At 43.2% G+C, this 25,719-nt stretch overlaps 1 protein-coding gene across 2 annotated transcripts in view; it reads left to right on the top strand.

The window, feature by feature from the left end:
* Positions 1–1,755: 1,755 nt before the first annotated feature.
* ola1 (Obg-like ATPase 1) overlaps positions 1,756–25,719 on the top strand; it is a 306,624-nt gene continuing 282,660 nt past the window's right edge. Inside the window, exons 1-2 of one of the 2 annotated variants that reach the window (XM_072476291.1) lie at positions 1,756–1,871; positions 2,338–2,441. In XM_072476291.1, coding sequence (XP_072332392.1) covers positions 2,341–2,441 — 101 coding nt within the window. In that variant the 5' untranslated portion in view covers positions 1,756–1,871; positions 2,338–2,340. Of the gene's footprint in view, positions 1,872–2,337; positions 2,442–25,719 lie in introns of those variants that run through there. The other variant, XM_072476301.1, reaches the window with a different exon arrangement.

Here is a 25,719-nt window from a genome sequence, read left to right as displayed (position 1 = left end):
GGCCCGACCCGTGGACTCGCAGGCCCGCAGACCCCGCAACATGGCTGCGTGCCTGCCCGGAACGCCCCCTTCAGACGCGTCATCAGTCTCGTGCGACTCGTGGGGGCCGCCATCTTGCCCGCCGGCTCCAACACCGACTGACACGTGCGACCGATCGGGGCGGCCACCTTGGTCGGCATCTTCGACCCGGCCCAACACGTGCGACTCGTGGGGGCGGCCATCTTGGTCGCCAACTTCGACCCAGCCCGAAATGTGCGACTCATGGGGGCCGCCATTTTGTGACCACGGCACCGCTGGCTACCCGCAGCTGGGCACAGTCACCCTCGACCAGTCGTCGCCGAAGCACTCGAAAAACTCAATGATGGTGGTCCGGGTCAATGGGCACGAGGCCCCCTGCCTTTTCGACTCCGGGAGCACGGATAGCTTTGTTCACCCTGACATGGTAAGGCACTGCTCCCTTCCCATATACCCCGCATCCCAAACCATCTCCCTTTTCTCCGGATCCTATTTGTTCCAGATCCGGGGGTACTGTATCGCTAACCTCGCGGTGCAGGGCAGTGACTACGCCCATTTTAAGTTGTACGCCCTCCCTCACCTCTGCGCCCCCCTACTGCTTGGATTAGACTTCCAATGCAGTCACCGAAGCCTGACCCTACAGTTGGGCGGACCCTTACCCCCCTCACGGTATGCAGCCTCGTGACCCTCAAGGTCTTCCCCCCTTCGCTCTTTGCGAACTTCACTCCCGACTGTAAGCCCATCGCCATCAGGAGCAGGCGGTACAGTTCCCAAGATATGGCTTTTATCAAGTCGGAGGTCCAGCGACTGTTGAGTGAAGGGATCATCGAGACCAGCAGCAGCCCCTGGAGAGCGCAAGTGGTGGTCATCCAGACCGTGGAAAAGAACCGGATGGTTGTAGACTACAGCCAGACTATTAACCGGTTCACGCAACTGGATGCGTACCCCGTCCCCCGCATAGCGGAGATAGTCAATCAGATCGCACAGTACCGTGTGTTCTTAGCGGTCGATCTGAAGTCGGCCTACCACCAGCTCCCAATCCGCCTGGAAGAATGCCACTATACTGCTTTTGAAGCAGCCAGCCGAATCTTCCACTTCCTCAGGGTCCCTTTCGGCGTCACTAACGGAGTCTTCGTTTTTCAGAGAATGATGGACCGAATGGTGGAACAGTACGGTTTGCGGGCTACATTCCTGTACTTGGACAATGTCACCATCTGCGGCCATGATCAGCAGGACCATGAAAGTGATGATACAGGCTACTTCCAGGTACTGTACTGGAACCCCGGTGGGCTCGGCCTCTGGCTCCGTCCTCACCAGGGCCATATATAGTCTGGCCACCTGTGGGTGGCACTCATTTGTACAGCCGACTCTGGCAGGTGAGTTCATGGATATTAAAGCCTAAGGTTCGCTCGTTCGCCCTGTCTCACAGTGAATTGACGGTATAACAATACATCCTTCCCAAAGTCTAATGACTGGATTGTACATAGTACTCCAGTTGAGGCTGAACTCGTGTTTTATGTAAGCTGCAGTGATCCAAAGAAATAATTTCAGATCAATGATGAGCTTTTGGTTTCTTATCCACTGACCCTTCATTGGTACTTTTTCCTACTTCCTTGCTGTAACATCTGTTTTTCTCTCTCCCAGCCTTTCATTTTCACCAACAAGTAACTTGTGCCTTCTCTTTAATTGGCCTGATGTCAGCCAATGAGTGGGCTCGTTCTGCGCATGCTCCAGGTTCCTTGTGCCCCTCCCCCTCTGGCTGCTCGGCGCGTGGAGTGGCAGGAGTTGCTGCTGCTGGTGGCTGGTGTAATTATCCCACTTTCCCCCCGTGTGCAAGAATCGCGCGATTTTAGCAGGTGAAGATTACACTGCGCTGCTTTCATGCTTTATTTAGCTCCTCAGCATGGCTGTCTGACCCAGCAGGCGCTTGTTTTTATTAAAAATGCAGTTTGGGCCTTCTCCTGCTTTTGGTGACTGAGGCCTGCGCCCCCACCGCGCCTTCAGAAAGCTTCTGATAAAAATAAGGATGAAAGTAGATTTTACAGAGCAGCAGCAGCAGCAGCAGCACGAGGGTTAAACGAACAGAGACGCTCTCTTAAAAGGGCATGACTGAGCCCTAATAGTTGTCAGTTGTGAGCTGGTTAAAAATAGCATAAGTGCTTCATTTTGGAGACTGCTCGGGTTGTACAAGTGGGGAGAAATTCACGGATTTCTTATTCCATCAGAGATTTAGCATATTGGTGATAAATTCACCAAGATATTGTAGTATCTGATCTTTAAATATTTATAGTACAGCTATTAATTTGGCTGTTTGTGTTTCAGAACATGCCTCCAAAAAAGGGAGATAGTGAACTCAAGTTACCAACCATTATTGGACGATTTGGAACCTCGTTGAAGATTGGCATTGTTGGATTGCCAAATGTAGGGTAAGGTTATTTAACTTTGCATACCAGCTTATGTGATGCCATACAATTAAAATAAAAAATCTATTTTTATTAAGCCACTTATACTTTGAGATCAGTGTGTGCCTAATGTGATTAGAGCTGGTAGACTTGGGTTACCTTGGCTAAGCATACAGCAACATTCTGCACATTGGCTTGAGTAATGATGATTATCATTTAATGTGAACAAGTTTGCGAAAGTCTTCCATTAAAATTAAAAGTTAAGTTTAGAAAGTTTCTAAATGAATGTTGAAACATTTATTCCTGTTCTCTCAATCAAACTGTTGACTCTTAAATGGATATGTTTTTGAATTGGATGTCATGTTTTGTATGTACAGCACAATTTGGTATTGCCTATTTAAAATTACTTATTGGTAATCTGCAATACAGTAGACTAATGGTATGCTTAAGACTTTATATATTTATAAAACTGAACACTTAATATTGCATTGTATGATGTTGCCATTCATTGCAGTGTTAACAATTTGTTGATCTTCATTCTATAATACTGCACAATTCACTGGGATTGAAGACAAAGAAGGACATTTGGTGTGTCTGTCCCTCTACCTCTGAATCACAGTAGTGCAAATATGGCATGGTTAACAGAATTACAAAAGTTGGCAATGTTATGTATATTGCATGTTATTAATTACCATTATAATAACCCTGTAATTCCCCGAGTGAGAGAATGTTCTAATTTAGCCACAAAAATTGGATTTTTTTAATGTGAATTTTGAAATCCAAACATAGAGAAACTAGTTGAGGATGAGATGGTAGGGGAGGAGCAAGTGACAGTGGATGGAGGGGTGTATTTGAATGGGGAAAAGGGCATGTAAAGAGGGTAATTTAAAGTGGTAGAGGTAGTGATAGGTGTGAGAATGAATCCCTTTCTTAAGTAAGAACAAATCCCTTTCTTAAATAATAACACTTAGCTGAAGTATCAGAAAATATTTTGTCGTTTGGAATTATACAACCATGTGAATGAGTACCTCCAGATGAAAAGCACACGTATTTTTTTCACTGGTAAATTATTATGTAGAAAACTTGTAATTTATAGAGGACACCTACAAATAGTCATTTGTTTACCAGTTATTTAATAACTTGTTAATTTGCTTTAATCATCCTGAGGTATGTTTTTGGAGGTGATTATTTTCCCTTTCTTAAATCATTTATAACATGGCATATCTTGTTTTAGAAAAATATAATCAATTCTACAATTTATTCCAATGCACATGGTAACTGGTACTTGCAGCTCCCCTCCTCCATCAACTTGATAAGTTACGCTGACTACTTGTGCAGTCTTGAGGTGGTTACCTTTATGGCTTTTGTTGCCACAGCCATACATGTACAGCTGTATGCTGATGGTAGGCCCAACAAGTTGTGAAATTGAATTTGATAAATCTGACAGCCCCAGTAAATGACCATTGAAGGTCATTCACTAATACTTTTCCAGGTAAGTAACCTGCTATCCTTGCCTGGTCAGGCCCACCCTTTTTGAGTGACATTTAATGCCGCCATTGTAATGGGAATAAACAATAAATACCTCGCCAATAGTGCCCACAGCCTATGAACCTTTTTTCTAACAGGAATGAACAGTCCATGTTGGTCAACATGAGGAAAAAACTTGTATTAAACTTGAGGTATATTGGGATAGAGTATTCTGCACAGAATATGCAACCATCAAACAACTTAATTTTAATAGTTCCTGGTTTATTTACATGAACAATTGAGGAATTCTAGTTTCTTTAGTAACTAAGTTTAGCTGTGATGAGATGCTGAAAAGAATTAGCTGTAGATTATGTAAAACCCGGTGTAGCACTTCACTTGGTGGGCCTAGTTACAAAGTGCAACTTTTGAGGTACTGAGTTTCATAATCCTTAGTTTGATTTATGACAGTGCAAATTACAATAGGGATATAACAGTTGGCCTTGATGACCTTGGACCAGTAAGGATCTGACTAGACTGGAAAGTGGTGGACCATGGGTCAGCAACCCATGACTCTCTAACTTCTCATATTGAAAACAGGCTTTTAAAAATTGTCAAGAAAATGACAAATCAAGGAGTTAGGCGGCAACACGTTTTCCTTATTCAGATATTGATTTTCTTTATCAAAAATTTAGTTTCTACATTGGATTTCAAAATAGCATTTTGGAGACCATTTCAGAAAAATATAACTGTGGTCATAAAAATTTCAAACCACCCTTAAAACTGTGATTGCTCTTGTCTGTTGGTTTATTTCATGATTCAATTCATCATGTAAAGAATTTGGTACATGGAGTTTTTAAAAATAAATTTAAAGTGCCCAATTGTTTTTTCCGATTAAGGGGCAATTTAGTGTGGCCAATCTACGTACCCTGCTCATCTTTGGATTGTGGGGGTGAGACCCATGCAGGCACAAGGAGAATGTGCAAATTCCACATGGATATATGGAGTTACTTAATGCTAGAATTTAATAAATTAGGAGAAATATCTCACAGTATTTGTCTCACTTGTTGAAGAAGTAAGAGCCATGTTTTTAAATGCAGGGATAAAAGGCGAATCATTATCCCGCACTTTATGGTTTCAAATGATTATTTTAAAGAAAAATATAATTGTGCTGTAAATAAGCTTTGATCAGTTGAGTTCTTTTAAAAAAAAAAAAATACATTTGGAGTCCCCAATTCATTTTTCCAATTAAAGGGCAATTTAGTGTGGCCAATCCACCTGTACATCTTTGGGTTGTGGGGGCGAAACCCACGCAAACACTGGGAGAATGTGTAAACTCCACACGGACAGTGACCCAGAGCCGGGATCGAACCTGGGACCTCAGCGCCGTGAGGCTGCAGTGCTACCACTGCGCCACTGTGCTGCCCCGATCAGTTGAGTTCTTTCGTTATAGGTAATGTCTTTGGTTCAATAGTTCCAACAGTTGTTGCTTTCCAATATAGCTGTGATGATGAAATAAATGTGATATTAAAAACTATTTTTGTTATCGTCAATCAATCGAAGAAAATTGTCTTAATGCCATGTGAAAGAAAACTTTCTTTTACGATTCTCCAGAAAGAAGTTGATAAGGACAAAGGCAGATTTAAGATATAGGTGGCATCACGACTCAACTTTCAAAACAAAAATAATGTTTTTTTAATCTATTCTTGGAATGTGGAAACTGAATTTCTGCTTGACCTATTTGCAAGATTGAAATTACATGAAATTCAGTCGCAACTGCGGCTGTAAAATTACTTTTACAGCGTTAAGTTCCTTAGATTCTCAACAATATTTGTCTCAAGTTATGCTGACACTTTTACTTCATTCTTTGATTATTTTTCATCTTGTAATGTTCAATTCTTATTTTAGGCAATTAAAAAAAAAAAGCTCTTCAGGTACAGCAAGGTTGCCAACCCCTTTGTTAGACCATGGCCGGGAGTCTCCGAAATCCCGGCCCAGTGTTGACGCCGGCGTCAAAACTGGCACGAGCGATGCCATCGTCAACGGGCCTCCAGGCCCAGGCATTCACCCCTTTCTCGGGGGCTAGAACGGCGCCTCTCCGGCGCCGAAAACCGGGCTGCGCGGGTCCGTGCATGTGCGCCACGGCTGTCTCCGCGACGGCTTCTGGGCAATATGGCGGAGCCCTACAGGGGCCCGACGCGGAGGAACATAGCACCCCCCCCCCCGGCCACCGTGGAGGCCCACCCCGGAGTCGACACCCCCCCCCCCCCCCCCCCCCGCACCAGGGTGGCCCCTGCAGACTGAACGGGGAGGTCCTGCCAGGTAGGACCACCATACGCAAATGACGCCGGCAGAACTTGGCGGGATTCGCTAACCCGTTTTCTCCCCCCCCCCCCATGTGAATCTCCGACACGGTGCGGGATCGGAGAATCCCGGCCCATATCTTATAACATGTTATTCAAATCATCATCTCTGTCACTGAATTCAAAATTGTGGACAATGACTCTTCCATCACACTATCAGTTGCTGTGTTGGCACTTGATGGTCTGAAAATTCATAAAATAACAAGTAAGTAGAACAAATAACAAGTAAGTAGAAATTAAAACCAATAATTAAACTTTAAAAAAAAAAACTAAAAGGGGTGAACAGCAGTAGCGAACAGTTTTTAAAGGCAAACAGATTAATTGGCTCAACATTATTGACTGTCAAATCCCTGGTCAATTGCCCACATTTAAATTTATTTTATTGAAGATTTGAATATCTGTCTGACAACAATGACTCCTGGTGATTTATTGACCACGCTGTCATGCATGTAGGACTAGCAGATGGGTGCAATTGGCCATTGAACAGATTTGGAAAGAAGTTGGAGGGAGGTGCTCGGGCATTAAATATTTTGTAAGTTTACGGACGAGAGAGAGAGAGAGACCGTTCAACAAAAGAGAAAATGCTGGAAAATCTTTTCCAGCATTTTCTCTTTCATTTCAGATTCCAGCATCCGCAGTAATTTGCTTTTATCCAGTGTGAGACAGTTCAAACTATTGATTTCCTCTTGCCACCTGTTTGAAGTAGAGGGTGCTTTAATTATTTTTTAAAGGAATAGGCAGTAGCATGTTTACCTAATCGCTCGATTGTTTTGATCCAATTTTACTAATAATCCACAGTACACCTGAGTTAGGATTAACTCTGAAGGTTAGCTTATTTTACACATTCAAAACCCTGAAAAAGGAGTGTTTGCCTCTTCCAACTCCACACATTCACACACTAAAAGGGGTTTTACAGTACGGAGACCACAGAAGAATGAATATTAGTTCACAAGTTCCAGAGGGTGTTCCCTTCATGGTAGGGTTCTGTTCCGATGTGTTTCTGGTTGGTTGAATGATATGAACATTAATGATGTTGCTACGTTTTGACAAGTTGGCAGGTGTTGATCAGAGACTTTAAGAATCAAGCAGGTATTGTGGAGTTGAGACTGCTTTACCCAGCCTGGCGATTAGGTCATGTGACTTCCTTCTCCACAATGTCGTGAAAAGGGATGTTTATCCAGCGTGTCAGCCCTGTTGTTGAAAGGGGTGTCATCTATGTTGAGGGTCTGGCATTTGGGAAGCTATTTGTCTCAGCAGACCCACTGACCCTGCTAGCAAGGTTGGCTTATTGAGTGCAAATGACACCTACTGGTTCCTTTTAAAATTGGCCTGGACCGTACCAGGTGTGGTTTGAGTCTGTTAGTTGCTCTCTAGGCACAAAGAGGTGTGATGTTCCAGAAACTGAAACAATAATTATTTTGTCCTTGTAAATCTTGGAAGAGGGCCAACCCAAGAGCAGGTGACTTGTAGCAGCCATTATAGTCTCCTATGTTCAGAAGAAAAATATAAATTTTAGACATAAATAGCAACAAAGATAACGTTTTTAAATGAGTGGTGGGTTTCTTTCATGCTTTAGGTACCCAACAGTAAAGGTACTGTAACATTTGAGATATTGTTTTTTTTTTGTATTGATTCAGTAAAAATCTTAAATTCGGGCAGCACAGTGGCGCAGTGGTTAGCCCTGCTGCCTCACGGCGCTGAGGTCCCAGGTTCGATCCCGGCTCTGGGTCACTGTCCATGTGGAGTTTTCACATTCTCTCCATGTTTGTGTGGGTTCTCCCCCCCCCCCCCCCCCCCCCCCTCCCCCCACAACCCCAAAATTTACAGGGTAGGTGGATTGGCCACGCTAAATTGCCCCTTAATTGGAAAAAATGAATTGGGTACTCTAAATTTATAATAAAATAAAAAAATATTAAATTCATGGTCATGATTATTTGTACTACATGGAAGTGACACCCAAGAGGAACCAATTCAACCAGCCATGTCTGCACCAGTTATTTACTGGAGCAATCCAATATTAAATTTCCACTGCTTTGTGCTCCCCCCTTAGTCTTACATGTTCCTGTACTTCAATTATTTATCCAATTTTCCCTTGAAAGATCTGGTGGTATGTGCCTCAACCACTCCCTTTGGTTCAAAATACTAAGTTTTGTGGTAGCATTTTTGCCCCACAGACAAAAGGTTGGGAGTTCAAATCTCACTCCAGACATGAGCACAACATTTCAACCAACATTCAGGTGTGTCACTGGAGGAACTCTGCACAGTTGGCTGTCTTTCAATTGGAATATTAATGAAAAGACCTACCTATCTTCATGTGAAAGTGAAAGCCCCCATGGTATAATTTTGGAAGAGCGGGGGGATTCTCCATGGTGCCTTGGCTAACATTTATCCCTCAAATAACATAGCTAAAATATCTGTTATGGATTATCCATTGCTATTTACGCTACCTTGCTACTTTGTTCTGCCATGTTTCCTACATTACAGTAGTGATTATGCTTCAAAATGTTCTGAGGCTTGCACACGTAACCGTTGCGATGGTTGCAGAAGGCACTATATAATTGTAATTCAATGACCCACTGTGCTCTTTAAAAAAAATTTAGAGTATCCAATTCATTTTTCCAATTAAGGGGCAATTTAGCGTGGCCAATCCACCTTCCGTGCACATCTTTGGGTTGTGGGGGCGAAATCCACGCAAACATGGGGAGAATATGCAAACTCCCCACAGACAGTGACCCAGAGCCGGGATCGAACCTGGGACCTTGGCGCCGTGAGGCTGCAGTGCTAACCCACTGCCACCGTGCTGCCCCCACTGTGCTCTCTTAACCTCTCTCCTCGATTTTAATTCAGTGAACTCTCATCACTAACTTTTGAACAACAGAAAGTAGGCTTTCCTTATTGACTCTGAGGGCCCTTCACAATTTCACAAGAACCTTTGCTACAAGTGCTCTTCGCCTTATTCCAGTGAAAATAGACCCAGTGCCTCAAGCCGGGGCAGCACAGTAGCATAGTGGTTAGCACAGTTGCCTCAAGGTCCCGACTTGGGTCACTGTCTGTGCGGGGTCTGCGCGTTCTCCCCGTGTCTGTGTGGGCTCCTTCGGGTGCTCCGTTTTCCTCCCACAGTCCAAAGATGTGCAGGTTAGGTGGATTAGCTATGCTAAATTGCCCTTGGTGTCCAAAAAGGTTAGGTGGGGTTACGGGGATAGGGTGGAGATGTGGGTGTTCTTTCCAGTGGTCAGTACAGACTCGATGCGCCGAATGGCCTCCTTCCGCACTGTAATGTCTGTAAAACAGCGAATATCCTCATATTTTAATAGTTTCTCAGCCGTGGCACATCATGCTGAACCTATATAATTTTGTATAAGTCCATCAATATTCTTGTACCCTACCACTGTATATAGACCTAGTTAAATTTACTTTTTGAATAGTTTTAGCTAATAGTTTCAGGAGATTGTGTACTTATGTTTCCCTGTTCGTTTCTCCATTGTCTTTCCATTGGATGCATATTCCACTCAATTAATATTCTGGGGGTTACCCTTGACCAGGAATGAACTGGGCCAGCCATGTAAATACTGCAGTTACAAGAGTAAGTCGGAGGCTAGGAATTCTGTGGTGAGTAACTGCCCAAAACCTAGCCACCATCTGCAAGGCACCAGTCGGGTGCGTGATGTTCCCCAATCAAGCCTGCCCAAAAACTCGCAACAGTACAATGTACAAACCCCAACTTTGCCCAGAACAAAAAACCATCAACAAGCCCTATCACAACCCCGAGCCCTCCCCCACATTACAAAAAAATCCCACAACAAATACAAATACAGATGAACTTAACAATGAACAAACTCCATAGTCCTTAAGCACTTTAGTTCATCCACAGTCCATACTCCTTGGCAAACACATTTGCATCCTCTGGCACTTTGAAGTAATAGTCTGTCCATGAAAGTCACCCGAAGACGTGCAGGGTACACCACACCAAACCTCATGTTGGACTTGTAGAGTGCAGCCCAGGCCTTTTTAAACACTACAAGCCTTCTTGCCAGCTCTGCCTCAACATCTTGGTATATCCTGATGGCATGATTCTCGATGGTCCTTCACCCACCTCGAGACCCGCTCCTTCTCCAGGTATCTAGCCTTTTGTGTAGTACGTTATTGAACTCTTTTTGCAAGTACTGGTTCCTGTTGATCTATCCCGCTTGTTCCACCTCAATGAAATCTAACAAATTTGTCAGGCATGATTTCCCCTTCAGGTGGTATCCTGACTGGTACAGCCTTGGAGAGCTGAAGGGCCTGTTCCTGTGCTGTTTTGTTCTACGTTCATTGTTCATGAAGCCATGCTGACTCTTCATGATTATGTTACGCATTTCTAAATGCGCTTCTTTTGCAACCTTTATTTATTTTAAATTTTTTCCGATTAAGGAGAAAATTTAGCATGGCCAATTCACCTACCCTGTACATCTTTGGGTTGTAAGATGAGACCCACGCAGACATGGGAGAGAATGTACAAACTCCATACGGACAGTGACCCGGGGCCGAGATCGAACCCGGATCCTCGGCATCATGAGGCGGCAGTGCTAACCACTGTGCCGCCCACTTTTGCATTCTTTATAATGGAATGTTAACATTTCCCCAGTGTCAGAAGTTAAGCTAACTGGTTTATAGTCAGTTGGTTTTTGTCCCCCTCCTTTTTTGAATAAAGATGTTACATTGGCTGTTTTCCAATTTAAAGATTCTTGAAAGATTACTACCAATGCATCCACTATCTCTGTAGCTACTTCCTTAATATCCTGGGATACAACCCATCAGGTCATGGGGACTTATTGGCCTTTAGCCCCGCTAGTTTCCCTAGTCCTTTTCCCTGAGTGATTGTTGTTGTTTTTATTTCTCCCCCTCTACCCCTTGTTTATTTTGTATTTTTGGAATGTTATTTGTGTCTCCCACCTTGATGCAAAGTGTTTGTTTAACTGCAATTTCCTGGTTTCCCATTATTTCTTCCCTGGTCTCATTCTCTTAAGGAGCCTGTTCATTTTGGCCTCTGTCTTTTTAGTATATTTAAAGCAACTCTTGCTGTTTGTTTTTATGTTACTTGCTAGTTTACCCTCATAGTTTATCTTTTCCCCTTAATTTTTTTGGGTCACCTTTTGTTGGTTTTTAAAACTTTCCCAATCCTCTGGCTTACCAACTACCTTGGCCACATTGTATGCTTTTTCTTCCAATTTAATACAATCCTCCACTTCTTGGTTAACCATGGTTGATTTATCCCCTTCCTTAAATCCTTCTTACTCACTGGAATATATCTTTGTTATGAGTTGTGAACTATTTTCAAACATGTTACCATTGCTGATGAACCGTCTTTCCTGCTAAACTCCTTCCCCAGTCCATTCCAGCCAACTTTGCCCTAATTTCTTCACAATACCCTCATTTAAGTATAGCACTGTTGTATCTGACTCAAGTTTCTCACACTCAAATTGAATGCTAAATTCTACAATGTCACGGTCACTGCCTTCTAGGGCATCTTTTCATCTGAGGTTGTTTATTAAGCCTGTCTCATTACACATTACCAAATCCAAAATAGCCTGATCCCTGGCTGGATCCACAACATATTATTCAAGAAACTGTCCTGAATACACTATGAATTCTCTACCTCTGCCAATTTGATTTTGCCAATCTGCATGAAGATTGAAGTCACCCATGATTAAAGTTCTCAACCTAACTATTTTCAGCTGCTTCATCAATGATCTTCCTTCCATCATAAGGTCAGAAGTGGCAACTTTCACTGATGATTGCACAATGTTTAGCACCATTTGTGACAGGTCAGTCCGTGTTTGAATGCAGAAAGACCTGAACAATATCGAGGGTTTAACTGAGAAGTGATAAGGAACATTCCAGTCACAAAAGTGCAAGGCGCTGCCAATCTCCATCGAGAGAATCTAACCATCGCCACTTGACATTCAGTGGCATTACCATTGCTGAATCCCCTACTTTCAACGTTCTAGGTTTGTCTATGGTTGCTCCCATTGTCCCAAGTCATTTGTAAAAATTCCAAATAAACAGGCAATAGATACAAATATTTCCTGATTTTACAATGGTGTTTATTACTGCTTTCAAATACCACAGTTGGGTGTATATATTTTTAATTGTTCTGTTGCAGTTTTGGGGTTACTTTTCTGAAAAATGATGGCACTGCCACCTCAACCTTTCCTGCTTAAGGGCCAAGGAGTGGTGGGGGTGGGGTGCAGGGAAAGTGTCAACTTCGCCAGTCTTTTCATAACTGTAATCTCTCACCTCGGTAATATCCAGTGAATATGTGCCCCTTTATTCATTGCTTTTATACTCCTTTTTAATGGGGAACACAGATCTGTGCATAATACTGCAACCGCATGATATTCTGATGTTGCAACATTTTGTTCAGTCTTTGAGCACTTTACATCAAGGGTAAATGCAGCCAACATTTCCAAGTAAGTGTATTGTGTTTGTGCATTCATCTCACACTTAAAACTGATGTGCTGTGTATAGATATCAAAAATGAATGAGAAGAACTACAGATGTCGTGGTTGTTATTCTGATGCAAATCATTAGCCTTATTTTCCAGGATGTGGTTGATAGGAACAATGTGGCATCTTGTAAGGGAAAACTCCATCATTGTTCATTACCATTTCACATCAGCAACGGGGAAGGCTTTTGCATTTTATGTGTCATTTCTTGACAACATCATTTCCAAAGTGCCATGGTCCTGACAGTGTTTTGACATTTACACACTTGGTTCTTCTGTTGTTGATGGGTCATATGGTACAATAGTTTACTGGTAAATGAATTGAGAGGTCAAAAGTTCATTTCATTTCCCCAACTGCCACAAAATTATGTGCATTGATGCATAGATTTCTGATAATCCAGCTACAGTGCTCTGCGTTTATTTTCAGTTGAAGTGCGTATAGAAAATTATTGGATTTTAGTCAGCGTTCAGCTTTCCACCAAATCTGGATGAACCAAGCAGGAAAAATGCATTCCTTATGCATGGTCCTTTTTTAATCAGAATAAAATTGTCCATGATATGACAGGTGTGATAGCAGGCAACGCTTAACAGACTAAGTGGTTACCATTAAAGAAAAGAATGGTTGTTAGCCTCCACTGCCATCTCAAATGTGGCAGAGTTTTTAATACTTTTGGCTGGATTATTCAATTCATAAGATATTTATGAATGGATTTCACTGTGATATTCCTGTTCTGGGCATATGTGGAATGATTTGAATGAATCATTAAAATTAGCAAAATATGATTTGGGGCCAAAAATGACTGCGGTGGATGCTGTAATTACTATGATTGCAGTGGATGGAATTACCTAATATAAATTTTTTCAAGTCTAAGTGTGAATCTTTAGATCTGTCATGTATAGTAGTAAATGGTTGTGGAATCGATGCATGACTTTAGAATGTAAATGGTTTCCATTTTCAAATTCGGATACAAGTTTTCACATCTCTTTTTTTCATTATAATAATCACTGTAATCAAAAATACATGGCTGAAAAATTGCTGCCTTCTCAATCCTTAACTGCAGTTTATAGATTGAGGCCCTTCACTGGTGCTTGGGTCCTCTACCCACCTGTTGACAACTGTACACATGCTCTCATAACACGTTTGAAATATGGCGTCTCTGGAAAAGACGCAAATCTGAGTCCGCACAGCTGCATTTGAAAGCAGTTCTGGGCAACAAATTTAAAAAAAAGTTGTAATAAAAACCTTTTGCATTGGTCTTCAGTAAGGTAATGTTGAAATTGAAGAGTAGATGAGGGCGACACCTGGATCAGTGGTTAGCACTGGAACTGCGGCGCTGAGGACCCGGGTTTGAATCCTGGCCCATGGTCACTGTCCGTGTGGAGTTTGCACATTCTCCCCGTATCTGCGTGGGTTTCAACCCCACAACCCAAAGGTGTGCAGGGTAGGTGGATTGGCCAAGCTAAATTGCCCCTTGGAAAAAAATTGGCTGATAAATGAAACATATTTCCTTTTATGACACCCAGCCTAATTTAATAATTCAAGGTTTGCTGTAGCCCAACAACATCTTGTAACCTTGATTGCACTCTCTTGGCTTGTTTACCACTGCCACTTCAATTATATCAAAGTCATTATTTTTGCCTGGGATTACTCTGGGGAAGGCATATTGCACATGTTGTTCTTGTGAAGACTAGGAGAAAACAGTCATTGAGAATGTTTAACATCTGTGTCTCTTCATTGATCTATATTGGGGCAGCATGATGATACAGTGGTTAGCACTGCTGCCTCATAGTGCCAGGGACCTGGGTTTGATTCTGACCTTGGGTGACTGACTGTAGAGTTTGCCTATTCTTCGTGTGGGTTTCCTCCAGGTGCTCTGGTTTACTCCCACAGACAAAGATGTGCAGGTTAGGTGGATTGGCCATGCTAATTGCTCCTTGGGTTGGGTTACTGGGTTACGGGGATAGGGTGGGGCGTGGGCTTATGTAAAGTGCCCCTTCGGAGGGTAGACATGATAGGCCGAATGGCCTCCTTCTGCACTAGGGATTCTGTGGATTCTATCTATGTAGCCTGATCTTACTAGTTTTGCATAAGTATTTAACTTGCATGCTTAACATCATGACTGTAAAAGTTGTTCCAGTTCACGTTTGGAGTATTGTGTGCAATTCTGGTCACCGCATTATCAGAAGGACGTGGAAGCTTTGGAGAGAGTGCAAAAAAGGTTCACCAGGATGTTGCCTGGTCTCGAGAGTGTTGGCTATGAGGAGAGGTTGAATAAACTAGGATTGTTTTCACTGGAAAGGTGGAGGCTGAGGGGAGACCTGATAGAGGTCTACAGAATTATGAGAGGCATAGACAGGGTGGATAGTCAGAGGTTTTTTTCCCAAAGGTGGACGTGTCAATTACAAGGGGGCACAGGTTCAAGGTGAGAGGGAGAAAGTTTAAGGAAGGTGTGGGGGGTAAATTTTTCATGCAGAGAGTGGTGGGTGCCTGAAATGCGCTGCCAGAGGATGTGGTGGAAGCAGGTACATTTCAACATTGAAGAGGCATCTGGATGGATACATGAATAGGGAGGAAATAGAGGGATATGGACCGAGGGAGGGCAGAGGGATTTTTTATAGTTGGGGCATCATGATTGGCACAAGCTTGGAAGACCAAAGGGCCTGTTCTTGTGCTGTAATTTTCTTTGTTCTCCACCAACTCTTGAACAGTCACCTCCAATAAATTTATGCTGACCTTTTCTCTGAAGTTAATTAAAAAAAATCCATATACCTAACTCATGGCCTTGACATTTGTGCATGTTAAACTTTGTTCACCCAATGTCATTTTAAACTTTGCCCTGAGTGTGCTGTCCTCCAAGGGTGCCATGACTTTTTAAAAAACTTTGTCTAATTCATTTACCAGGTCAAGATGAACACTGGTTCTCATTTTTCTGTTCATGCTAAAGAGAACAAGGGAGGATGTTTGAGAGAATCAGTAATGACTGAGCAGCTTACAGAAGTTTAGAAACAGGATAACTTTACTTATTCAAATCGTCAAAATGAGTAAGATTCTGGTACCATAGATCCATTATTCTCACTTCACTGTACAATAATCACATTAATTAACAGGAGTAAATCTAAACATCTGTACAAAAACCTAGTCGACAGAAGCCAGCATGGAATCAATTAGGAAAGATCATGTCTAAAGAACCCGCACAATTTGTATGAACAAGTAACATTCCAGTGGACCCTGTGAGATAAGAATGAAGCTGAACCTTCACAAGGCATTAAACAAAATCTCATGTTTAGACTATTAGTTAAGCTCAAAGTAGTGCGAATTCAGAGGAAAAATGTGGAAAGGAATAACAAAATAAGACAACGCCTACTAGTTATGAGGTATGTCAAAGGAAATGAGCAGTACCTGCGCTGTTCACTGTTAAAATAGCCTAGGATACATTTTTAAAAATGTTTTGGTTAAATATTTTAAGCACTAGTGTCGAGCAAAAATCAACAAAGCTGGTAGAATGTTGACCTATATAGTTGAAATATAAGAATATATGTCAGAGTCCATCTTGACCATACCTTGAATTCTGATTACTGTGGCATAATGACAGCATTCAAACAGAGGAGGGAATGTAGGAAAGAGCCATGAGGCTGATAACTCTCCTGGAAGTCTCATTTACAAGGAAAGACTGGGGAAACGTGGACTGTTTAGTTTTGGAAGTGATCTCTTAGAAGTGTAGAAGAAAGAATATTATTTAAAAAATGTAAATGTGTAAAATTTCAAACTGACAGAATAAGATCATCATACGTTCAAACTAGTGAACTGCAAATTTAAGACTGATATTTGGAAGGATTCACACATTGCGCATTTTCTGATGGAGTGGTGGAAGTGAGCATTCTAGAATCATTTAAGAATCAATTTAAATCAATTCGATGAGGTAAATAGACACATATCTGTAATTTATAGTGTGATCTCACAGTTGGTAGATTAATAGCAGAGGTTATAAATTCAAGATTATCACAGGAACGTTTAAAAAAAAAAATAAAAAATTTGGAGATTGTGAACGCTGTTTCATCTTTCCATTGCGGCTATCAGTTCAAAGGAAATTGGACCAGCATTGGAAAGAGAGAATATAAAATGAAACGTGGGAAAGGCAGTGAAATAGAGTAGGTTTCTCTGGTCGAAGAGCAAGCAGTAACAACAAAATACAGGATGGTAGTATTGTGCAAATGCTTACTGGACTAGTGATCCAGACTAATGCTCCAGAGACATGAGCTCAAATGCCCCAAAAGAAGTTGGATTAAAGCAAATTCAATTGATTGATAAATCTAGAATAAAAAGCATGCCTCCATTATGGTGATCATGAAAATACTGGATTGTTGTAAAAGTCCATCTGGTTCATCAATGTCCTCCAGCGAAGGAAGTTTGTCGTCATTCTTGCTCTGGTGTGATGTGACTTCAGACCTACAGCACTATGGTTGATTCTTAACTGCTTCTGAAATGGCCTAACAAGCCACCAGGTACATCAAACTGCTAAGCCCAAATAGGAATAAAACTGGATGGACCATCAGCAACGACTGGAAATGACAATGGTATACCCAGCGAAAACACTCCTGCAAGTTGTCCATGGTAATTTCTGGGAACTTGTGCCAAAATTGGGAGAGCTATCCTAGAGATGAGCCAAGCAACTGCCTGGCAGTCAAACTCATTGGATCATATCTTGCAGCCATGTCCCAGACACCGCCATCACCATCCCTGGATATGTCCTGTCCCACTGGCAGAACAGATCAACCAGAGATGGTGCCACAATGTATAAAGCAGGGGGGAGTGAAAGTCCTCAACATTTACTCTGAACCCCATAGAGTCTCATGGCATCAGGTTAAATATGGATAAGAAAAAGTTCTTTCAGATCACCACCTATTCAACTGATGAATCAGTACTTCTCCACTTTGAGCACCACTTGGAAGAAGCACTGAGTGAGCAAAAGCACAGACTCAAATGTGCACCAACGAGAGTGGTTTGGCAACACCACTGCTAACCAAATTGGCTGAGTCCTGAAGGAGAGATATTTTCCAGGCTGGGTCTGTGGCAGGTGGTGAGGTGCAAGGGGGGAGAAAACCTATATGGCCTCATCCTCTCCAATTTACCTGTCGTGATGCATCTGTCCATGGGAATATTGATAAGAGTGACCACTGTACAGTATTCACACTCCAATGATGCAACCCTGTTGGTTACATCATCTGAAAACACAGCATTTGTTTTCACGTGCGCTGGTGACACCCAGCCCTACCTCACCACCATCTCTCTCTCAAGTTCTCCACTGTTGTTAAATTGTTGGATTTGTCATCTGCCATCCTTGCATGGCCATGCTACTCTACGTCTAATCTCCTCTAGCTCCTCAACCCTCCGATATCTGCTGTCCTTTGGTTTTGGCCTTGTGAAAATCCCAATTTTAAATGTTCCACCGTTGGTGATTGTGTCTCTGATGCCACAGACACAAGGTCTGGGATATCCTCCTTACACCGCTTTGCTTGTCATTTGTTTTCCTCCTTTAAGAACCTTCTTAAAATGTACCACTCTGATCAAACTTCAGGTCCTTTGATCTAAAATCTCCTCATTTGGCTTGGTGTCCTAGTTTATGTTATGCTCCTGTGAAGTACCTTGGGCAGTTCTATTATGATGTGACATAAATACCAATTTTTGGGGCAGCACAGTGGCGCAGTGGTTAGCACTGCTGCAACACGGCGCCGAGGTCCCTGGTTCGCTCCCGGCTCTGGGTCACTGTCTGTGTGGAGTTTGCACATTCTCCCCGTGTTTGCGTGGGTTACGACCCCACAACCCAAAGATGTGCAGGGTAGGTGGATTGGCCATGCTAAATTGTCCCTTAATTGGAAAAAATGAATTGGGATTCTAAATTTAAAAAATAAATAAATATATACGAATTTTTACAGTTATTGTGTGGCACTGCCACCATTTACAAATTGATGTATTTAGTAGATCAACACTTGGTATCCATGAGGCACTTTCAGCCATCGGCATTTATGTAGTTGGATTAAACTACAATCTGTAACCCCACAGTCCATCAAACCTTATCCTACCACTGCCTTCAAGCCAAAACGGATGTAAGCAATTCCACGACCAATGAATCAGATCAAATTTCTGCAGTCCTGCCATACCAGTCATGAATGGTGGTGGACAATTAAACCGATCAAAACTGGGTATCCATTTAAAAAAAAAAAAATGTTTTATTGAAAATGTTTAATATTAAACTAAACCACCCGACACAATCAAACAAAAATACACAACAGAAGAAAGACACAAAGAAAACACAAACTTTGACACAATAACAAAACTAAATCCCCAACAGCTGACTAGCTCCTTAAAAAAGGAAATTAATGGCTGCCATCTGAGGTAGAACCCTTCCACCAATGCTCTCATGGTGTATTCAACTTCTCCAAATGTAGAAAAACATGAGGTCCTTAGCCCCCTACTATACTCCCTATACACAAACAACTGTGTAGCAAAATATGGCTCCAACTTGATCTACACATTTGCTGATGACAAACCTAAGTGGATCGGATTTGAACAACCATGAGTTGGAGTACAGGAGGAAGATAGAAAATCTAGTGTCATGGTGTAACAACAATCTCTGCATCACAGCCTGGTATGATAACTGCTCGGCCCAAGACTGTAAGAAAATACAGAGAGTTGTGAACACAGCCCAATTCATCATGCAAAACTGCCTTCCATCCATTGACTCTGTTCACACTTCCTGCTGCCTTGGGAAAGCGGGCAGTATAATCAAAGACCCCCTCTCTCCCGGGTTATTCTCTCGTCCAACCTCTTCCATCGGGTAGGAGAAACAAAAGTCTGAGAACATGCACTAACAGGTTCAAAAACAGCTTCTTCCCCGCTGTTACCAGACTCCTGAATGACTCTTATGGACCGAACTGATCTCTTCACACACCTTCTCTACTGAGTAGTACTATACTCCATATGCTTCACAAGATGCCAAGTCCTATGTATTTACATTGTGTATTTATGTATGTCCTATGTTTTTTCATGTATGGAACGATCTGTCTGGATTGTACGCAGAGCTGTACTTTTCACTGCACCTGGGTACACGTGGCAATAAATCAAATCAAGGTCACTCAACCAAGCCGAGGCACTAAGAGGAATAGGAGACCTCCACCCAAGCAGAACTCTACTCTGGGTTATCAACGAGGCAAAGGCGAGGTCATCCTCCTCGCCCCCAACTGAACCACTGGCGAGTTTGACACCCCAAATATGGCTACCAGAGAACATGGATCCAAATGTACACGGAGTATCTCTGACATGGTGTTAAAAAAAGAGGCCCAGAAGCTTACCAACTTGGGAAAGGACCAGAACATACGTGTACGGTTGGCCGGCTCCCCCGAGAGCTACGCTCACACTTATCCTCCACCCGGAGAAGAATCCGCATCCTCTATTTAGTCAGATGCGTCCTGTGCAAAAACTTGAATTGAATCAAGCTTAGCTGAGCACATAAAGACATGGAGTTGACCTGTGAAGGGCCTCACTCCAAACCTCACCATCAAGAATGGGACCCAATTCACCCTCCCATTTCATCTTCACCTCAATCAACGGAGCCACCTCCGTTGAAAGGATATGGTCATATTTGTCCAAAATGGTCCCCTTGTCAGACCCGGCCAAAGACAAAATCATCTTCAACAGGGTGGCACCAAAGGAAAGGAGGGGGAAAGCTTTGTGTGAAAAAATGTGAATTTGAAAATACCTGAAAAGACTGAAATCGGGGAGTTGTAATTTCTCAGTCAACTCCTTAAAACGAGCAAACCTCCCCTTCATGATCTGGTTGCCAAACCTCTCCAGACCCTTCCCCTTCCAAGACTTAAATGTCTAGTCCAAACCCACTGGTAAACAAAGGTGGTTGTTGCTCATGAAGACAGGGGACAACGTTTGAAATGCTGTCTGAACTGCTTCCAGATTCTCAGGGTGGAGATCACCACTGTTTCAAGAAAAATCAACATTTTCCCCGATATGGAACCACGATTACTAAATCACAATCTTCTGAATATCGGTTGTCCAATAGTAAAACAGTAGATTGGTTAGGCCCTCCCCCGATTATCTGTCTCTTGGGAACAAAGCCCCACGGATTCTGGGAGTCTTACCTGCCCAAATAAAGGAAGAACATAGATCAGTACAGCACAGAACAGGACCTTCGGCCCTCAATGTTGTGCCGAGCATTGTCCGAAACCAAGATCAATCTATCCCACTCCCTGTCATTCTGGTGTGCTCCATGTGCCTATCCAATAACCGTTTGAAAGTTTCTACAGTGTCCGACTCCACTATCACAGCAGGCAGTCCATTCCACACCCTATCTACTCTCTGAGTAAAGAACCTACCTCGGACATCCCTCCTATATCTCCCACCCCGAACCTTATAGTTATGCCCCCTTGTAACAGCTCCATCCACCCGAGGAAATAGTCTCTGAACGTCCACTCTATCTATCCCCCTCATTATCTTATAAACCTCTATTAAGTCGCCTCTCATCCTCTTCCGCTCCAAAGAGAAAAGCCCTAGCTCCCTCAACCTTTCCTCATAAGACCTATCCTGCAAACCAGGCAGCATCCTGGTAAATCTCCTTTGCATCCTTTCCAATGCTTCCACATCCTTCCTATAATGAGGTGACCAGAACTGCACACACTACTCCAAATGTGGTCTCACCAGGATTATGTATAGTTGCAGCATAACCCCGCTCTTAAACTCAAGCCCCCTGTTAATAAACGCTAATACACTATAAGCCTTCTTCACGGCTCTATCCACTTGAGTGGCAACCTTCGGAGATCTGTGGACATGAACCCCTAGATCTCTCTGTACCTCCACATTCCTCAGAACCCTGCTGTTGACCTTGTAATCCGCATTCAAATTTTTTCTACCAAAATGAATCACCTCGCACTTATCAGGGTTAAACTCCATCTGCCATTTTTCGGCCCAGCTCTGCATCCTATCAATGTCTCTTTGCAGCCTACAACAGCCCTCCACCTCATCCACTACTCCACCAATCTTGGTGTCATCCGCAAATTTACTGACCCACACTTCAGCCCCCTCCTCGAAGTCATTGATAAAAATCACAAATAGCAGAGGACCCAGCACTGATCCCTGTGGTACACCGCTGGTAACTGGTCTCCAGTCTGAAAATTTTCCATCCACCACCACCCTCTGATTTTTTATGTGATAGCCAGTTACTTATCCAATTGGCCAAATTTCCCTCTATCCCACACCTCCTTACTTTCTTCATGAGCCGACCATGGGGAACCTTATCAAACGCCTTACTAAAATCCATGTATACGACATCAACTGCTCTACCTTCATCTACACACTTAGTTACCTCCTCAAAGAATTCAATCAAATTTGTGAGGCAAGACCTACCCTTCACGAATCCATGTTCACTATCCCGGATTAAGCTGCATCTTTCCAAATGGTCATAAATCCTATCGTTCAGGACCTTTTCCATTATCTTCCCGACCACCGAAGTAAGACTAAATGGCCTATAATTACCAGGGTCATTCCTATTCCCTTTCTTGAACAGAGGAACAACATTCGCCACTCTCCAGTCCTCTGGTACTATCCCCGTGGACAGCGAGGACCCAAAGATCAAAGCCAAAGGCTCTGCAATCTCATCCCTTGTCTCCCAAAGAATCCTTGGGTATATCCCATCTGGCCCAGGGGACTTGTCGACCCTCAGGTTTTTCAAAATTGCTAATACATCCTTCCTCAGAGCATCTACTTCCTCCAACCTACCCGCCTGAATCACACTCATCCTCAAAAACATGGCCCCTCTCCATTGTGAACTTTGAAGAAAAGTATTCATTCAACGCCTCTCCTATTTCTTCTGACTCCATGCACAAGTTCTCACTACTGTCCTTCACCGGCCCTACCCTCACCCTGGTCATTCTTTTATTTCTCACATAAGAGTAAAAAGCCTTGGGGTTTTCCTTGATCCAACCCGCCAAGGACTTCTCATGCCCCCTCCTAGCTCTCAGTTTTTTTTCAGCTCATTCCCTGCTACCTTGTAACCCTCAAGCGACCCTACTGAACCTTGTTTTCTCATCCTTACATACTCTTCCTTTTTCCTCTTGACAAGACATTCAACCTCTTTTGTGAACCATGGTTCCTTCACACGGCGATTTCCTCCCTGCCTGACAGGCACATGCCTATCAAGGACACGTAGTATTTGTTCCTTGAACAAGCTCCACTTAGAAGATTGAACAAAGAAAACTCTGCAGACACTGTCAGCAGACACGTGTGATTGTATTCAAGGGCGATGGCAGAGGGGGGGGCTCTGCCTTTGCCCTTGAATACAATCATACCCAAACACACATGCAAGGCAGACACAAACAGCTAAAATCTACTTCACACCTAAACAAAACAATCACTCTAAGCTCATTGTCTAAAAAACCTATTGTAAAGAACTGTAGCCAACCCTTCAAAACTGCTCCCGTTAGCTAACTCTTCAGTTAACAGGGAGGCTTCTGACTAGAGTTAAGAAATATAGTTACAAACATCAAAATACTGAAACCTTGTGCTTTGAAAGGAATCTATTTGTTAGCATAACAAACAGAACCCCTCATAGAACTGAACCCCAAATCTAAACAACAACTGTAAAAATTCAACCCCAACAAGAACAAGAAAATACAAACATGAAACCCCAACAATGCAACAATTCACCATGCCCAAACCCAAAATCCAAATACTCAATTACACCATCCAAACTTGTGTTTTTTAACAAAGGAGTCTGCCTCCCTCGGTGGGTCAAATATATAGTCCTTCCATCAAAAGCTACTCTCAGCCAAGCAGACCACACCGGACTGGACTCCATTTTTATACCGGGTGGCCTTGGCTCTGTTGAATGCAGCTCTTCTTCGCCAGCTCTGCTCCAAAGTTTTGGTAGAACCTGAAGGCAAAGCCTTCCTATTTAAAGTTCTGATGTTTCTTCGCCCATCTCTGAACCCGCTCTTTCTCCTTGAAGCTATGGAACTTTACTACTACTGCACGCAGTGGATCCTTGGGATGAGGCCTTTGCCGAAGTGTACGGTGGGCTCAGTCAAAGTCAGGAGGGGATGCAAATCCATCCTCGCCCACCATCTTATCGAACATACCTGGAAAGTACTCCCTGGGCATTGGGCCTTCCATCCCCTCCGGCAGCGCTACAGTTTGAATATTTTGCCTCCTGGATCAATTCTCTAGATCATTTACCTTGGCTTTCAACGACTTGTTTGCTTCGACCACTGAAGACAGCTTTGATTCCAGTGAGGCAATCCAATCACTGAGGCTCGGAAGGACCACTTCCAAATCTTTTATTGTGGCTCCATGGGCTTTCACGGTTTCATTATTTTTTTCCACAGCTGCTTGGATGGGGGATAAGGCCTCTTGCATTGATTTCTGGATGTCCACCGACACGTCCACTGGGGCAGCACGATAGCACAAGTGCATAGCACTGTGGCTTCACAGCGCCAGGGTCCCAGGTTCGATTCCCCGCTGGGTCACTGTCTGTGTGGAGTCTGCACGTTCTCCCTGTGTCTGCGTGGTTTTCCTCTGGGTGCTCCGGTTTCCTCCCACAGTCCAAAGACGTGCAGGTTAGGTGGATTGGCCATGATAAATTGCCCTTGGTGACCAAAAAAAGGTTAGGAGAGGTTATTGGGTTACGGGGATAGGGTGGAAGTGAGGGCTTAAGTGGGTCGGTGCAGACTCGATGGGCCAAATGGCCTCCTTCTGTACTGTATGTTCTATGTTCCATGACATAATCCCCCAGTGTTTATCAAATTCCTTCACCAAGGTGCTAGAAAGCACCTCTGCCGTTAGTGGAGCCGCAGGAGCCCCAGAGTCTGACTCCGCCTATTTACCTGCTGAGAAACTCTGAGCGGCCTCCGACTCCGCCGATTAACTTCTGTTGTCTACCTTCTTTCCTCTGACGTTTCTAGGCATTTCAGCCATTCAGGATCCATATTCCATTAACTATGTGAGTTTAAAAAAAACACCCTCTGATGCTAAGAGAAAGGGGCAAAACGTACAGTACTCTAGCAGGATGTAGTGTCTTCCCCCTACATAACGCCACCGGAAAACTAGGTATCCATGAGGCACTTTGGGCTATCAGCATTCATGTAGTTGAATTCAACTGCAGTCTGTAACCCCACAACCCGTCAAACCTGATCCTATCGCTACCTTCAAGCCAAGATAGACATAAGTAATTCCACGACCAATGGATCAGATCAAATTTCTGCAATCCTGCCGCACCCAGTCATGAATGGTGGTGGACAATTTAAAAACAATGAACCAGAGGAGGAGGCTCTATAAATATCCCCATCCTCATTGCTGGGGAAGCCCAGTATGTCAGTGCAAATGGCAAGGCTGAAGCATTTGCATCCATCTTCAACCAGAAGTGAATGACCCATCTCTGTCTTCTCTTGATAGACCCATCATCACAGATGCCAGTCTTCAGCTAATTTGATTCACTGCATGTGGTTTCGAAAAATTGCTGAACGCAACGCATACAGCAAGGTCCATGCCCTGACATCCTGCCTGTAATACTGAAGGTTTGAATTAGTCACACCCAAACCAAACAGTGTTGCCACAACATTGGCATTGACTTCACAATGTGGAAAATAATTGCCCATGCATATCTTGTCCATAAAAACAAGACCGATTAATTTGGGCGATTACTGTCCATCACTCTATACTCAATCATCAGGACAATGATGGATGGTGTCATCAACAATATTATAAACAATGCTTGCAAAACAATAACTTAGTGTGAGTTTAGCCAAGACTTTTAGTTAGAGAATTCATTAGAGCTTTAGTCCAAGGAACGATAAAAGAGCTGACTTGAGGTGAGAGTGACGTGGCATCAAGGAAGTATTTGGCAATGTGCCCTAACAAAGTTGAAGCCAATGGGAATTCGGAGAAATCTCTCCATTGGTTGAAGTCATACCTAGCATAAAGGGAGATGAT

The sequence above is a fragment of the Scyliorhinus torazame genome, chromosome 2 (genome assembly GCF_047496885.1).
Source record: "Scyliorhinus torazame isolate Kashiwa2021f chromosome 2, sScyTor2.1, whole genome shotgun sequence".
Classification (NCBI taxonomy): domain Eukaryota; kingdom Metazoa; phylum Chordata; class Chondrichthyes; order Carcharhiniformes; family Scyliorhinidae; genus Scyliorhinus; species Scyliorhinus torazame.
Note: the sequence above shows the minus strand (reverse complement) of the source record. Positions and strands in the feature narration are given on the sequence as shown.